The sequence below is a fragment of the Marmota flaviventris genome, chromosome 9 (genome assembly GCF_047511675.1).
Source record: "Marmota flaviventris isolate mMarFla1 chromosome 9, mMarFla1.hap1, whole genome shotgun sequence".
Taxonomy (NCBI): Eukaryota; Metazoa; Chordata; class Mammalia; order Rodentia; family Sciuridae; genus Marmota; species Marmota flaviventris.
In genome coordinates, this window is record NC_092506.1 from 44,652,344 (window position 1) to 44,670,858 (window position 18,515).

Consider the following 18,515-nt stretch of genomic DNA (forward strand, 5'->3'; position numbering starts at 1 on the left):
AACTTTGTCTTCGTTGTCTGATGTTCTATCTTCCAAGTGTTCTGCTGGTAATACTCTCATTTGAGTTTTTAATTTGGTTTATTGTTTCCTTCATTTCCAGGATTTCTGTTTGTTTGTTTTTTTTATATCCTCTATCTCCCTGTAGATTTCATCTTCTGCTTCTTGAATTTGTTTATGTAATTCATCGTCGAAGTGATCTTTCATTGTCTGAATTTGCTGTCTAATGTCTTCCTTGAGACTCCAGATCATCTGAAGCATGTATATCCTGAACTCTTTATCTGACATTCCATCAGCTGCAGATATTACCTCTTCTAATGTTGAATTGACCTGCATTGTTTGTGGTCCTTTCTTTCCTTGTCTTTTCATACTGCTCATGTTTCTTTCTAGCTTTGTGAAATTGTTGTGTTAATAGTTTTCCCCTTATATATTTATATTGTTCTTGTATAGCTCCAAAATCCCTCTTTTGTGGAGAAAGACAATGTCACCAGTTCCCAATATCAACAGTACATCATCTAAGCACAAGTTTTCATTATTAATACATTTATAGTCAAAATCTATGTCTACAGATATTGGTTTCAATTATTATTTATATATATAGTCATTAGTTTCATACAAGGCACACCATATCTGTTGGCATATAGAAAACTGAATTTCAGACGAAGGATGTTATACTTAGAGGGAAAGGAGTGAGGGTATGAGGTTAAACTAACAGCAACTTTGGAAAACTCTAACAAATAGACTGGTAATTTATGGAAGAATGTATAGATTCAACCTCCTATCTGTATTTAGATAGTTACCCTATGTATAGTTATTAATAGTTAGGGGGTTGAAAGTGGGATAGAGAGAATAAGAATGAAGAAAAGAAAAAAAATAACAAGGAAGAGAAAAAAGAGAGAAGGAAAAAGAAAGTAAGATAGAAAGAAGGAAAAAAATGGGGGGAAGGTGGGGCATATGCAATTCCTCTATATTATATTATTTTGGTGATTCGGTTGTTCATGCACAGTTCTTGGTTTTACATATGTTGAAGTTGTGAAAGAGAGAGAAGAGAGAAAGAAATAAAAAGCCTATCAGAACTCTGTTTTCCTTTCTTCCAGTAGGTAGCATTGTCTATTCCTAGCTTGAGCCTCTGTGTTCAGGGTGGTGGATATAGCCAGTGTGAAAGGACATGAGCTTCCACCTGTATCCTCCCTACTCTAGTCTCTGAGGTGGAAACCAGGTGCCTGTACAGTTGTTGTTTTGCATTGATAGCTACACCCCCCAAAAGCTTGTGGGAAATATTTTGAGTTATCACAGGTAAGGGTGGGGGAGTTGGAAACAGGGTACCTGGATCAGCTGCAGAACCGTGCTGGTAGCCACTCCCCCTTTGATGGGTTTTAAGGGTTGATGGGCTTCCTCTGGACTAGCTGGGGGGGGGGTGGCGGGCTTCCTCCTCCAGTCTGGCCTGGCTTGGCGGTGGGCTTCCTCCTCCGGGCTCTCACAAATTTTTTTTATTGTTTGTATTATATATGATTTCTGCTCTAATTTATTATTATTATTATGTTCTTCTCTCTAGATTGTAATTAAGTGCACAGATCAGTTGTGAGGGCTCCTGTCTTTATTTTTGATATTACTTTTATGTTTTACTTCTTAAATTTTTTGTTGTTGCAAATTAATTATTCAGAATAGTGAGTTTCATTTTGGCATATTCATATAGACATATAACATAATGTGTTCCATTTCTCCTCCCAGTACCTCTGAAACTCAAGTTTCTCTCTTCTGCTGCTGGCTGGGGTCTGTGTAACCTGCAGGCCTCTGTAGCCATGAAATGTGTTGTAGTTCTTATTGGTGGATCTGCCCTTCAGTGTTGCAGCAGACCCCAGCATCTCACGCCACCTTCTTTCTATGTTTTGTCTGGTAAATTCCAAGAATGAAATTCACAGACAAGGATGAGTGAGTGAAAGTGTAGGATTCATTCAAGTGTGGATAGAACCAAATAGAAACAGAACTCCTGCAGGATAAGTGGGGACCCAAGAGGGGTTTCTGTCCATCTGAGTGTGCTAGTCTAGGGTTGATATAGCACTTGGGTCAACACTATTCATTCAAACTTATGCTAACCAAGGTTTGGAACAGTACTAGCTATTGTCCCAAATTTATGTTAATAAGGATTTAAAAAGTATTAACTATTGGTTGATACTTGAACCTTTCCCACATCCATTTTCTTGAGGAGGATCAGGAAGAAGTCTTTAGATGGTGGATGTTTAGAGTTCAGAGCAGCAGTGCTGTGTGGGTTTCTGCAGCAGGGCCTCTGCACTGACCTGGGCCAGTCCACTGTGGGGTGACAGGTCCACACACTGTTACTACCTTGGCATTGTCCCACTAGGCCTCATGCTTGCCACGTGTGCTCCAGCTCACCCATTGCCACTGCTCTGATGCTCCATGCTCCACCACTAAACCTTTGCTTCTCAGTGACTATTATTAGTCTGGATGTGTATTTGCAGTTTTCCTCCCTTCCCATGATCCTCTTTCCCTACCCCAATTGTCTTTTTTCTGTATTAATGTGTTACTGGTTTTTTTTCCTTTCATCTCCCTAGTTTCTATGTGAAAGAAAACATATGGCACTTTGTTTTCTGAGTCTGGCTTGTTTCACTTAACATAATTGTCTCCAATTCATCCATTTCCTTACACATGACATAAATTTATTCTTTTTTATGGCTGAATAAAACTCCATTATATACGTGTGTGTGTGTGTGTGTGTGTGTGTGTGTGTGTGTGCTTGTGTGTGTAGAGTATCCAATCATGTGGTCATGTGTTGATGGACAACAGCTGGGCTTTTCCCCTGACTTGACTATTATCAATTGTGGTGCTATAAATATGAGTATGCATGTATCTCTGAAATATTTCATCCTTACTTCTTTTGGGTAGGAGTGAAACAGCTGCATCATAGGATAGTTACTATTTTAGCTTCTTGAGGGACTTCCTTACTGATTTCCACAATGGTTTTACTAGTTCATATTCACATCAGAGTGAGTGTACAAGGGTTCCTTTCCCCCTATATCCTCCCCAGCATTTGTTGTTATTTGTATTCTTGATGATTGCCTTTCTGACTGGAGTGAGATGGAATATCAGTGAATTTTTTTTAGTAGCAGGGATTGAACCCAGGGGTGCATAATCACTGAGCCACATCCTCAGCCCTTTTTTGTATTTTATTTAGAGACAGGGACTGGCTGAGTTCCTTACGGCCTTGCTAAATTGCTGAGGTTGGTTTTGAACTCACAGTCCTCCTGTCTCAATCCCCAAGCCTCTGGGATTACAAGCATGTGTCACCATACCCAGCTCTCAATATAACTTTGATTTACTCTTCCTTCATGACTAAAGATTTGAACATTTTTCATATAATTTTTGGCCATTTGTACTTCTTTTGAGGAATTTCTGTTTGGTTTATTTGTCCCTTTTCAATTGGGTTATTTGTCTCTTCATTGTTGAGGGTTTTTTTAATATTTATTTTTTAGTTATAGTTGGACACAATACCTTTATTTTATTTATTTATTTTTATGTGGTGCTGAGTATCAAATCCAGTAGAGCTAGCGAGAACTCTACTGCTGAGCCACAACTCCAGCCCTTTGGTGTTGAGTTTTTATTTCTCTATATATTTTTGTGTATTAATCCTCTTTTGGAAGAGTGGCTAGCAAATATTTTCTCCCCTTCTATTTTATTCAGCTTTGCATTGCTGTGACCAAAAGATGTGACAAGAACAACATTGAGGAGGAAAAGTGTATTCACTCATAGTGTCAGAGATACTTTCATTCATGATCATACAACTCCATAGACATAGGCCCAAACCGTGGCAGGACATCATGGCAGAAGGGCATGTTGAAGGGAAGCTACTTAGTTCATGACATGCAGGAAGCAGAGAGAGAGAGAGCTGTGCTCACCAGCAATAAAATATGACCTTTAAAGCCATGGCCCCAGTGTCCTACCTCAGTCACATCTTACTGACCTAGTTACCACCCAATTAACCATTCAAGTGATTTAATTCACGGATTAGGTTATAAAATTTATAATCATTTCATCTCTGAACACTTATTTATTGTCTCACACATGCCTTTTGAGGGACGCCACATATTCAACCCATAACACCTTTGGTAGGCTATCTCTTCATGCTGTTAATGGTTCCCATTTGGTTTGTTTTTATAGCTCTTTATGATAATTATAATTTTAAATAGGGTCTTCTGATGAATCCAAAAATATTCCTTTTGTCCAAAATTTCTGTGGCTATTCTGATTTTTTTGTTCTTCCATATCATTTTATGACTATTTTTTTCTTATTCTGCAAAGACATGTCATTAGTATTTTGGTATAGATGGTATTAAATCTGTAGTTCACTATTGTTAATATGATCATTTCAACAATATTACTTCTACCTAACCATGAGCATGGAGTTCTTTCCATCTTGTAGTATCTTCTTCTGTTTATTTGTTTAGAATTTCTTAGTTTTCCTTGTAGAAGTCTCTCACCTCTTTTGTTAGATTAATTCCTATTTTTTAAACATTGAAGCTATATGAATGAAATTGTTTTCTTGATTTCTTTATCAACATTGAAAGCTATATGAATGGAATTGTTTTCTTGATTTCTTTATCAACAAAATTTATCTAAAGATTTTCTACATTTAGTGTGATGATAATGAGGATTTTGTCCTTGATCTTATTGGTATAGTGCATTACCTTCACTGATTTGGCAATGGGTGAACCATCCTTGTATCCCTGTGATGAAACCAACTTGATAGTCATATATGATCTTCTTAACAGGTTGCTAAATTAGATATGCAAGTATTTTGTTAAGAATTTTTATATCTATATTTATTAATGGTATTTGTCTCTAAAATTCTTTTCTTTCTTTCTTTTTTTAAAATTTTTAGTACTGAGGATTGAACTCAGTGGTCAAGTGACCACTAAGGCACATGCCCAGACCCTTTTTGTATTTTATTTAGTGACAGAGTCTCACTGAATTGCTTAGCACCTTGCTTTTGCTTGCTTATGCTGGCTTTGAACTCATGATCCTTCTGCCTCAGCCTCCTGAGTAATCTAATATTCTATTTTTGACAAGTCCTCATCTGGTTTTTGTATCAAGGTGATACTGGTTTCATAGGATAGGTTTAGAAATGTTTTCTCCTTTTTCTATTTTATGGAATAATTTAAGGAATATTCATATGAGCTCTGCTTTACAGACCTCACCAAATTCAGCTGTTAGTCCATCTAGACCTGGGTTCTTATTTGTTGAGAAGTTTTCTATTTGTGCTTTAATTTCATTTATTTATATTGAACAATTGAAGTTTTATATATTATCTTGGTTTGTATACTCTGTAATATCTTGTTGATTTATGTCTAGAAGACGTATGTATTCATGAGAGAGGTATAATTGAATCACCCACTGTTATTTCAAACGTCTAGGTCATATAAGTCTAGATATTTATCCATTTCTTCTGGATTTTCCATGTATTAGAATATAGAATTTGTAAAGTACCTAATAATGATCCTAGAATTTCAGTAGTTTCTGTTGTAATATCCCATTCTTTGTCTCTAATTTGATAAATTTAAGTCCTCTCTGTCTTTTAGTTAGTCTAGATTGTATATTTTTGCAGAATCACTTCTTTCATTGATGCTTTTTATTTTTAATTCTCTTTATTGTTAACATGAGATCTGATCTTTACTGGTCTTTTCCTTCTACTGGTTTTGGAATTGATTTGTTCTTGTTTTTTCTAAAAACTTGATTTGTATCATTAGTTTATTTATTTGAGATCTTTCTGATATTCTTATATAGGCATTCATAGTATCAACTTCCCTGTCACAACTGCCTTTGCAGCATCTCATAGGTTCTTTTATGTTGTATTTCTGTTCGTGTTTGATTCTAAGAATCAAATGTATCCCCTGATTGATTTGACAACAAGGTTATTCAAAATGTATTTAATGTCCATGTGTTTTTTAGATTCTTTTATAGTTTTTCTTTTTGATGATTTTTAATTAATTTTATTATGATCCAATAAATGCAAGGAATTATTCCAACGTTTTCACATTTTCTAAAACTTGCTTTGTGGTCTAAATATGATCTCTGTTTTAGAAATTTCCATGAGGAATTGTAAAGAAAGTGTATTCGACTATTGTTGAATGAAATATTCTGTAGATGTCTGTTAAGTCCATTTGATTATAATTTTCTAACTCTGCAGTACCTTCATTGATTTTATGTCTGGATGATATGTGTATCAGTGAGAGAGGTGTATTAAAATCATACATTGTTATTATATTGAACCTTTATATAAGTCTTTATGTCAAGTAGTGTTTGCTTTATAAAATTAAGTACAGCTATTTTAGGAGCATACATATTTGCAATTGTTATATCTTCTTTTTCGATTGTTCCTTTTACCCATATTTAGTGACCACATTCTTTGTCTCTTCTAATTAAATTGGCTTAAAGTCTGCTCCTTGTCATGTTCTCGAATTCTATTTGCATAGAGTATCATTTTCGATCCTTTCACCTTCAGTGAAAGTCTTTGCCAATGAGGTATTTTTCTTGCAGGTAACTTACAGTTGAGCCTTGTTTATTAACCCAATCTGCCAGTCCTTGTCTTTCAACTGGAGACCATGTAGAGTCAATGCTATTGTAGAAATGTATGTATTACTTAGTGCCATTTTATTTCTACTCTTTGATCCTAATTCTATTTAGCTTATCTACTCTTCTAATGAAATTTATTCTTTCTTGTATTTTCTTCAATTCTTTTCACTTTTCTGTACTGTTGTTTTCATCCTGCTTTCTGTTTTCTTATTTTTCTGCATCTGTGGTTTGTTTTTTCATAATAATTTGGGGAAATTATAAAGCAGAATTAATTAAATATTTCTTCTCTTCCTTTATTTTTTTTTTCTGTTCTCCTCTTGGTATTCCAATTATGTAGAAGTTACACCTTTTTGTGCTGTCCCACAGACTATGAACATTTCATTTGCATAGATTTTTTTCCTCTTTGCATTTCAACTTGGGAAGTTTCTATTATATTATTTCAGTGAGCTTATAGTTTCAGTTCTTTATATTTAATTTTTTCTAGCCTGTGTTCAGTCTATTGATGAGCATTCTTCAATGTCACTTTCATGTCTGTTAGCATTTTCTCTCACTTAATGTATCTACCTTTCCTCATTTACTGTCCATCTTCTATTGAATATTGTCCTAATTTTTCAAGAATCATTAGCATTTTAGTTATAGATATTTTAAATTCCCCAACTCATTTTTCAAATTATCTACCATATCCTGATTTGTTATCATTTCCTGTGATTTGTAAGTGTATCCTATTTTTAATACATGTTAATTAAAAAATATGTTTACTACTCAAATCTGAAATAATACTAGTAAAAAAAAACCTTAGAAAACAAACTGGAATCAGTTTTTTATTCTGGAGAATAATTCAAAATGTTTTCTTTTTATTTGATGCAAATCTGTGTCATTTGAATATAAAAATGACACAATTATTGGAAATAAATAATTTATTGTAAATAAATAATTGTGTGTAACTGCTATGATAAAGAAAAAGTGTGGGCCAGATCATGAGGCCTTTGAATGATGAGTAAAGAAAAGTGTTATTTTTCAGTTGCATAAATTCTGGGCATGGTCTTACTTCGCTTGGAATTCCTGATCATCTGGCCATAAGAAACTGCAATCACTTGCTGGGAAGAGGAGCCAATGAGGTAGATATAGTAGAGGTTGAGAAGTAGAAATAGAATCAGACCAAATATTGAGAATCATTTCATGAAGAATATCACTCAAATAAGCCTCACTCTCATTTGTCTTAAGACCTAGTACAGGAAATCACAGGACTATCTGAATTTTGATAACACTTTCTGAAGCACCAGCCTTCAGTTCATTCCCTACAGTCATCTCTCCAGAGCAGAGAAGTGTTCTGTAGTGACTACCAACGCAGGGGACTCTTCCTTTTGCCACGGATCAGCTTATCACCTCCAATAAGAAGAATGGAAGAAAGGTAAACCTTTTTTAAGAACTTATTCCCAAAGCTGTGTCTTTTTTTCTATTAGTCCACAATCAGATAAATTCACCTTGAGGTGGAGGATACAAGGAGCTTGATGTGTTCTAGCAGGAACAGACAGGGGACATGACAGTCTCTCCCAGCAGCATTGAGGGCTGACAAGGTTGAGTGTGGGAGTCATGAAAGCTGCAAACCAAGACAGTTGTCTTTTGTTGGACCTTCTCCCCATTCTGTGCTTAACTATAACTATACTTTGCTTGGAATTCCTGATCATCTGGCCATAAGAAACTTCAAACTGCAATCACTTGCTGGGAAGAGGAGCCAATGAGGTGGATATAGTAGAGGTATATAATCTATTCAAATTTATTGGTAGAGTGACAAATCTGCTGCTTCCCTAATTTAGGAGACAATATACATGGATGTATGCTTTTCAAAGCTAAAGTGCTGTGAAGAAACCAGCCACTCATGTTACTTGTGTTGGAATTTCTCAGAGCCTCCACGTAAAATAGGTGATCCAAAAATGAATGAGAAGAGATTAACCAAGGTAGAATTTACCAATATGTGCATAGTTTGGGAAAGTTACATGGAATGGTGAATCTCATTCCTCCCCCAGGAAAATAATATGGAGTAGAGAGAGGTTCATATTTCACTATGTTTAGAAACAATAGGATAGAAACTATCATAATTGAGAGCACCTGAGGTGAACTAAGAGCACCTGAGGTGAATTCAGCCCTTGATGCCCAGAGGTTCCTGTCTTGGTTCACTATGGTCCTCTTGTCTTGTTTGAGTTCAGGACACTCTACATAAAGTGACTTGGGCCTTTGCAGTGGCATAAATGGGCTTCTAGGCTGGGATTTGTTGTACAATTACCCCTTGTTGTTCGATGTCTTAGCTTTTTCTTCCTTATTCTCTTCAAAATTTGCCTTTCCCATTTTAATAAGAGAGGTGTGTGCATTATAAACTATAAATGATACAAGTAAAATGCCTCATCCTCTGTCCCTTCGCCATGTGTAGTGAACATGCCACACCGGCTGTTGTCAGGTCTTGTGAAGGATGAAGATTCTGATCCAAACCTGTGGGTTTAAATCCAGGCAGTATTAGTTTTTGAGGTTAGATCTGAAGCAAATCTCTTGTAGTATTTGCCACAGATAGCTATATAGAAAATTAAAGTGAATTAATCCTTCAACCAATTGCTAAAGTTCACCTTCCTGAGAGTTCCTACTTGTTTCCAAACTGATTTGTGCATGAGCATCTCTCTTTTCACCAAAGTCCTTCATTTATGAGCATTTACATAAAAAATTCCCATGCTTACATCAGCCAATTAAATTGCTAACTGGTTTTAAAATGCAAAACAAATTCTACATAAAATCACTTGTGGGAAAAGTCAATAGTTTTATACTCTACAACTCATAGACAATCCTTCCTAATCACTCGTGGCTGTTTCCATGCCTCAACACTCTCTATTGCCAATTCTCTTTCCCCTTTCTCAAACTTCCTTTTCCCCTTCAAAAGTGCAACAACTTCAATTTAACCTGGAAATCTCTCCCTAAAATGTAGCCTTACACTCTTCTAGGTAATCATTAAAGTCATATTCTAGCCCTCCCTGGGTTGGAGACATGAGAGTGACCACCCTGGACCATCGCTGCAGGCATAAAGGATTCTTTCAAACACATCAGAATTTTCTTCAGAAGGAATCGTGAGCAATGGCATTTTCTTCAGTGTCATACATGCATGTTTTCCGGTGACTGATGACACTTAAAAAGGCTTGGGTGGCATTTAACTCAAATTTTCAACTATTCCTGGGCTCCCCACTCTTTTATTCATTTGTTGTTCACACATTTCTTGACTTTTTAAACTATTTTCTGTGACCCTCATACACAGCTGGGGACACATCAATCAATACAAGGAAAATGTTCTTTAATTTTTGTCATTTACAAATTTGAAACAGGCACTGAGTCATTATAACCTAAGAGCTAGCTGTCTTCACAAGTATCCTACCAATAGCTCATATTCTCTTTAAAAACCTAATTATGATGTCCTTTCTCCCTGTTGTATGGATCCTCCTGGTCAGTGAGGGTGAGTGTGGTCATACTTAGGGCTTCCAACTTTCTGAACCTGACACAAAACCTATCCCAAGACAGAAAGAAAGCTGGGCTAAGGATTCTGTACCTATTCCATATAATCTAGGATGCTGAGTGGGTGTTTGGGGGCCATCAAATATTCCCTGTCAGTAGAAAGAGGGGGTAGCAGATGGCCCAGGCTTTAGACTCAGTGAGAACTGGGATTGAAATTAGGTCCCATGACTTCTTGACCTTTGATGAATTACTTAATTTCTGCAGGCCTGTCTTTCCCTTCCCTGTGCCACAGGGGCAATACTTCCCACATAGCAGGGTAGTCTTAAGAATCAGAGATCTTGCAGCAGTTGTTCATATCTTGTTTGTATTCCCAGGAGCACCAGTGGAGGATTCATGAGCATGGATACAGTCATGCCAACCCGGGAGGCAGAAATGAATGACATTTTTCAAATCTGCTATAAGACGAATCTTATCCTGGCTTTCCTCACCCTCATCATTGCCCTGATTGGTGTGGCAGGAAACGCAGCTGTGCTCTGGATCTTGGGATGCTGCATGCGCAGGAACACCTTCTCCATTTACATTCTCAACCTGGCTGCAGCTGACTTTCTCTTCCTCTGCTTCCAGATCATAAACTCCCTGGAGGAAGTCTTTAACTGTTTTTCTTCCATCTCCATGATCACTCCAAATTTCCTCATAGTTGTGTCCTTTGCCTATCTTGCAGGGCTAAGCATGCTCAGTGCCATGAGCACTGAGCGCTGCATGTCTGTCCTGTGGCCCATCTGGTACCGCTGCCACCGCTGGAGACACACATCAGCTGTCGTGTGTGCCTTGCTTTGGGCCCTGTCACTGTCGCTGAGCATCCCTGAAGGGAAGTACTGTGACTTCCTGATTAAGTGGGATAACTATGGATATGAATGGTGTAAAACATTAGATTTCATCACTTCCGCATGGCTGATGGTTTTATTTGTCACCCTCTCAGGGTCCAGCCTAACCCTGATTGTCAAGATCCTTTGTGGCTCACAGAGAGTGCCAATGACCAGGTTATATGTGACCATTGGGCTCACGGTTCTGGTCTTCCTCTCCTTTGGCCTGCCCTTTGGGATCTACTGGTTCCTCTTATTCCATATCCCGAGATATGATGTTATTCCTTATGAATCCTATTGGGTTACAGTTGTTCTGTCCTGTGTTAACAGCTGCGCCAACCCCATAATTTACTTCTTTGTTGGCTTCCTTAGGCAGCGGCGGTGGAAGCGGGGAACCCTCAAGCTGGTTCTACAGAGGGCCATGCAGGACACCCCTGATGAGGGTGACTCTCGAAGCAGGGTTTCATCAGGAAACCTTGGAGAGTGAGCAACAGTCTGGGGCAACTCGCAAGAGCCTCTGCTTTGATCAGACACATGTGCCTCTGAGAGCCTTCCTGGCCCTATCAGTATAGGAGAGGCTCAGAACCTGGTTCAGTTGGTTACCTAGTTTTAAATCAGGAGACAATAATTGTCCATATCTCCACTGTGACAGGGCCTGTTAAACACTGATTACTGTGTATCTCTACCTGCCTTACTCAGGTGCTTTACCTCATTTGCTTGTGAGACTCATCAGCTCAGGATCCAGGACTGCTTCTACTTTTGAACTTTTGACAAACTTTTTTTTTTTTTTTTATACACCAGAAGACTGAAAACAGTAATGGTGGTGGTGGTGGGAATCTCAATTTCTTTCATCAGTGCACCTGATAAAGACTAAAAGAATCCTATATTTTGGACATTTCCCCCTAAACCTTACAACCTTTGTCTCGATATTATTAGAAGAATAAAATAAATTACCCCTGTAATCTCTCTCTCCTTTCATTTTGGAAGGACTGTGTATATTGCCTTAGCATAATAAATGTTTACTGAATGAGTGTTTTCATGGATGAATACACCTGATTCATTTTTCAGTAAACCTGTGCTAAATCTCCACTTATTAGTTTTGAGTCATGACATTTATGTATTGTTTCCATCATTTTCAACTTTGGCAAGCTGGGTGTTCAGCTTTGTGATCAGATAAAGCCACATCCATGCATATTTAAGGTTTGACATAGACTATCTTTCTGTGATTTCTTTCCACATGTCCTCCATTAGCAACCCTTGTCTTTCCATTTCTTCACTTTTGCCTTGGCTCTGATACTGTCTCTCTGCGGAGCTTTCTAATTAGACTCTTAGACTTTATTTCCAGAAGCTCACAACATGTATTTTATTAATTGTATGGCATGTATTTCTACTTAACACTTTCAGTGAAAATAGTACTTTCATTTTCATGGATATAGTGTTTAATTATTTTAACTCATGTATAATTAAATGATAATAACGAGCACAGATCAAAGTATACAGTTCAATGAGTATAACAAAGGAATATAGCTACATGACCCCCAAACAAATCAAGACACAAAACCCTTTTATACCTCTGTAAGTTCCCATTATTTCTTCCAGTCCATCCTCCTTGACCCAGAGCTCAGGATGCCTCTTATGTTTTTTTTTTTTTAATTTTAAAATAAATTTTAGTGTGTTGATTTTAGGGTTATAACAATGCTATTAGGTAGATATAGATAAGGTAAATGATTTTATAGTCAAAAAATCAAAATCTATCATATCATGTAGTTATTAATTTTTCCCTTATTGTTAGAACTGTTATAATCTGTCCATTTAGCAAAATGTTGTACATAATCACTATTCTCCAATACAATGAAATGTAATACTCATATTTTACATTGTTTCATCCTACATGTTTATCACTTTAAATTTTTTTTATCTACTTTTTCACATTTTCCGCCTAGTGTTTCAAACCTGGTAACCACTATTGTACATTCTGTTTATATGTATTGCTTCTTTAAAAAGTATTTCACATAAAAGATTAGTAGAATAGAGGAGAGAAAAAAGGGAGGGAGGAGGAGAAAAAAGAGGGGTAAACGGTGAATGAATCCAAATTTCTTGTATTATAATTATGTGGAAATGTACCCAAATACTGTGTATAAATACAATATTGAAATAAAAAACTTCCACATGGAAATAAGACCATGCAATATTTTTCTTCCTGTATTTGTACTTAGCATACTCTCCTCTAAGTACATCATGTTGTGGCAAATGACAGGATCTCCTCTTTGCTCATGTTGAATAATGATCTGTTGTATATGTGCACCTCCATTCTTCGACACCTAGGTTGCTCTTAGCTATGCTGCAATGAACATGAGGGTGCAGATTTTTTATGAGGTAGTAATTTAATTTCTTTTGGATATATATATATACCCAGAGATGATGGCTTGGTCAAATGGTAGATCTGTTTATTTTTCATTTCTTCAGGAACCTCCCTACTGCTTTCCATAATGCCTGCACCAATCTGTGCATTCATCAAGTGTTCCAGGCTTGCCTCTTTTCCACACAATCACCAACACTTGTATCAGCTATAGTTTGGATGTTGAATGTCTTCCAAAGATTAACAATTTGTTCCCAGATTTGGCACTATTGGGAGGTGGTAGAAACTTGAAGAGGTGGGGTCTAGTGGGAGCTCTTTAGGTCACTGGGCCTATGCTCTGGAAAGACATAGTGGGACCCCAGACAAGCCATTCATCTCTCTGTCTTTTGCTTCTTGGTCAGGAGGTGAATGGGATTACTCTGCTATATCCTTCAACACTCCCTAGTGTGCCCTAGGCCCAAAGCAACAGGGCAACTGATCATGGAGTTAAACCTCCAAAACTGCAAGCCAAAATAACCCCTTTCTCTTTAGAAGTTGATTATGTCAGGTATTTGTTATATTAATGAAAATTCAACACATTATCTCTTATCTTCTTGTTAATAGCTATCCTAACAGGTGTGCACTGATGTCTCATAGTGGCTTTGATTTTTCTTTCCCTGATAATTAGTGATGCTGAGCACATCATTTTCTTCTCTTTGTTATTTATGTGTCACATTTTGAAAAATATCTTCTCTGGTCATTTTCCCATTTTAATTTGTATTGTTTTTATTTTTTGCTACTGAGCTTTTTGAGATCCCTCTGAATCTAGAATATTAGCCTCTTATCTGTTATATTGTTTGTAAATATTTTGTACCAATATGTGGGTTGCCTTCATTTTATTGATTTTTTTTTTGCTAAACAACAAGTTTTTAATCTGATGCAGTCAAATTTAGTTAGTTTTGCTTTTGTTTCTTCTTTTTTTTTTTGGTGGTATGTCCAAGAAACCATTACCAAGAACAATTTCTAGAAGACTTTCTCCTGTTTTCTGCTAGGGATTTTGCATGTTTAGGTCCTGATTCATTTTGAGTTAGAATTTTGTATGGTATAAGAGAAAGGTACAATTTTATTATTTTGCCTATAGAAATACAGCTTTCCCAGGACATTTTTATGGGGGAGACTATCATTTGTCCATTGTGTCTTCTGGTGCCTTTGTAGAAAATTAGTTGGTCATATAAGTTTGGATTTATTTATGGGCTGTCTATTCTGTTGTACTGGCCTATGTGTCTGTTTTTATGTCATGTACCATAATATTTATACCATACCATTTTGTATACTTCTGTTCTGATTACTATAGCTTTGTAATATAATAGTAATCTGGAAGTGATACTTCCAATTTTGATTTTGTTCTCAGAATTGCTTTGGTTATCAGGGATCTTTTGTGGTTCCATATGAATTTCAGGATTTTAAAGTTTCTGTGAAAAATAACACCACTGGGATTTTCAAAAATTCTTTTGTTGGTGTATTGGAATCTTACATAATAGTGGGATTCATTTTTACATATGCATACATGCACATATCATAATTTGGTTAACTTAATTCCCCAGTATTTCCCCCTTCACTTCTTTCATCCCTCCCCCTCATCTATTTTTTCTACTGTACTGGCCTCTCTTCTATTTTTTCTAAAGTCCCCTCCACCTTTTCCTCATCTTCACTCTCTCTAGCTTCCACATATGAGAAAACAAATATGATTCTCGACTTTCTGAGCTTCACTTCCTTTACTTAACACTCTCAAGTTCCATACATTTTCTTGCAAATGACATAATTTCCTTCTTCTTTATGCCTGAATAAAATTCCGCTGTGTGTATACCATATTTTCTTTGAAAATCTTCTGTTATATGATTATATCATCTTCAAGCACAGATAATTTGACTTCTTTTCTGTTTGTATCCCTTTTACTTCCTTCACTTGTTGCATTAGTCTGTCTGAAGTTTGAAATAATATATTGAAAAGGAGTGGAAATCATCGAGGTCCTTGTCATAATCCTGATTTTAGAGGAAATGTTTCAGTTCTTCCCTATTCAGCATGATGTTGGCTTTGGGTTTGTCGTATATCATATTTATGACTTTAAGATAAGTTCCTTCTATTCCTAATTGTTTACGGCTTTTTGTCCTGAATGGATATTAAATTTTGTAGAAGGCTTTTACTGAGTCTATTGAGATGATCATGTGATTTTATTCTCTTGATTCTATTTAAGTGGTGTATTATAAGTATTGATTTCCATATAAGAAACCATCCTTGTATCCCTGGAATGAAATCCACCTGATCATGATGAACAACCATTTAAATTCTTGTTGCATATGATTTATTCATATATTATTAAGAATATTTGTATTTATGTTCCTGAAGAATATTTGTCTGGAGTTTCCTTTCTTTGAAGTGGACTTACCTGGTGTTGGTATTTGTGTTTTACTGAGTTCATATGATAAGTTGGGAAATTTTGCCTCCGTTCTATTTTCTGCAATAATTTTGAGGAGCATGGACACTATTTATTCTCTAAAGGTCCAGTAGAATTTAGCTGTGAGTCCATCTGGTCCTGGACTTTCTTTATTCAAAGTTTTTTTTTTCCTGCATTAATCTTTTTAATTGCTATTGGCCTATTTATTTCTATGCCCTCTTGGTTCCATTTGAGTAGGCCTATGTTTCTAGAAATTTGTTCATCTCTTGTAGATTTTTTAATTTATTGAAATATATATTTTCAAAATTGTCTCTAATGATGCCCTGGATTTCAGTGGTATCTGTTTTAATATGTCCTTTTTTGACTCTATTTTTATTACTCTTGATCTTCTTACTCTTTCTTTTGGTTAATGTGCCTAAGGGTTTGTCAAGTTTTTTATCTTTTCAGAAAACCAACATTTTCCTTCATTGATCTGTTGTATTCTTCTTTTATTCCTGATTTCATTAATTTCAGCTCTGATCTTTATTATTTATTTCCTTCTGCTGGTTTTGGAAATGATGTGTTCTTGTTTTCCCAAGACCTTGAGATGCATTGTTGAGAGCCACAGCTGAATGGGCCCCAGCAAACTTCCAGCTGATTGGCTCACCGTGGCCCCAGCATGATTGGCTCCTCTGCGGTGATGTTCATTGGGCTGTTTCCCCGCCCTTTCAGACCATGGAGCTGCTCACTGGGGGACTCATTTGGCTCCGCCCATGTGACCCAGCCAATCGGCCACAAGAGCAGGAGGAGTGGGGGGTTGAGAGGCTCACCGGAAGCCAGTGGTCGCAGTTGGGCTCTGAGGGAATTCCTGAAGAGCTCCTGTGGTGCATGGTGTGTGTTCTAAACATAAAGGTCATTTCTGCTTGATAAGTGGCTCCTGAATTGTGCCCAGGCAGACTGCGGAAATACATCATTAGGATATTTATTTGGGATCTTGCTAATTTTTTTTGTGTGTGCACTCAAATGCTATAACTTTTCCCTTAGAACTGCCTTTACTGTGTTTCTGACACTTATTTACAGTATTTATATGTTGATATTTGTTCATGGGCCTTGATGGGCATCTCTTCCACTGTTATGAGGGTTTTTCAATGAACTTTTTTCTTTTTACTGTGTGCTGTGAGGTGTGGGTAGACTGAAGGTGAAATTCCTGCTCAATGTGATCACAGTTCTCTGTTCAGTTTCTAACGCCACTTTGAGAGGAGATAATAATCATTAGTGACTGTGAACACTATAGAGCAAAACCATACACTAATAAACCATTTTAAAACTTTCAGAAAATGACTTGACATTTCCACTAATCCAAATGTGTAAGGGTGAAGTAATACTCTACAACTGGCTGAAAAATTAGGCATTAAAAAAATAAGATGAATAAACTCTATAGGGCATAAATGTGAAAAAAAGAGAGAAAGGATAAAGACAAATGGTGGTGGGAGAGACAGAGTAGATAATGAAAGGAGAGACAGAAACTAAAAAGAATTTAAAATAGATAATAAGAAAAACTATAAAAAATAAATCCAATTAGCACATTAAAATATAAAGGAAATTTATAAAATTGGATTAACACATGCAATATCAAATGACCTACAAAATCTACCTAGAAGATAATGACATTTGAGGTGGTATTTCAGAGAGTCTTAATGTATTCCTTGTTGAGTTGAGATGGAGAGATTTCCTACTGGGCCATCCAGACTTGGATCCTGTAAGGTTATAGAAGGGTCATTAAATGCCCATGCCTCTTTGGTTTGTCTTCAAAGTTTCTCTGGACATAGAGGTGGAAAATATACCAGTGATGTCCCCACTGAGTTGGGGAGATGTATATTTAGTTTATCCCCCAGAACCTCATTCTGCCCAATTTCAGAGGATCCCTCTACTCTTTGGAGTGAGGGCCTGAGAACTTATTAGTCTTTTCTTTTTAATCAGAGGAAATTTCTCCTAAATATCAGTGGTTTAGCAGCCAAGTTTCTCCCTGGTTAGTACTGCAGCTTTGTGTACCCACCTACAGAACTGCTTTATAGGGCCAGAGATGCCAAAACAGGTGTGAGTTTGCCCATGAAGATGTTGAGGTGTGAGAGACATGGCAGCTTATGGAAGATGTATAGCCACTGGGCAGCTGTGCTGCTGGGTGACCCATGATGAAGGCACAGGGTAGGTGGACATGACTGGTGGTACATGCAGCAGTGCGCTTATGGGTCACACATGGTGGCAAATTAATATTGGGTTGCATGTGACAGTGGGCCACTACTAGCTTCAGCTGACAACTGGGGCCCAGGTGGCTGCAGCCAATGGGTGACTTTTGTGCTAGGTTATTCCCCACATGCCGCTCTCCCTGGCAGTGTCTTGCACTTTGTTCTGCTCCACTCCTCTCCCATTGCCAATGATGAGGAAAGAGGATGGTCAGCAGCCTTCAGCTAACCAGGATCCCACTATACAGGTTAATCAGATTGCTATATCAATGGCATTATGTGCAATATTATTTGCTGGTATCTCTAGGTGGGATGAAGTAAAAATATACTTTCTTCCAGCACTGCAGACTGAGGCATGATCTCCATAAATTGGCTAGCCATCACAGTTTTCCACCATCAATTAGAGAGAAGCTGGGCACTTCTCACGCACCAAATGGCTTTGTAACTTTTTTTTCAGTTTTAAATCTTTTTTCTGCATGTTTTTATTGGTGCATCATAGTTGGTGGAATTTACTACCTAATTGCACACAGTATAACAATATAATTTGGCTGATATTTTTCCCTG

At 37.0% G+C, this 18,515-nt stretch overlaps 1 protein-coding gene across 1 annotated transcript; it reads left to right on the forward strand.

Annotated features, from left to right (window-relative positions):
- Positions 1 to 10,472: 10,472 nt before the first annotated feature.
- Positions 10,473 to 11,423, forward strand: LOC114093827 (mas-related G-protein coupled receptor member X2-like). Its single transcript, XM_027936740.3, has one exon. It carries the CDS (start codon positions 10,473 to 10,475, stop codon positions 11,421 to 11,423), a length of 951 nt encoding a protein of 316 aa, XP_027792541.3.
- The last annotated feature ends 7,092 nt before the right edge of the window (positions 11,424 to 18,515 follow it).

What these genes read in the sequence shown, in the direction of transcription:
- LOC114093827 (XM_027936740.3), top strand. Translation starts at nt 10,473, where the DNA reads ATGGATACAGTCATGCCAACCCGGGAGGCAGAAATGAATGACATTTTT.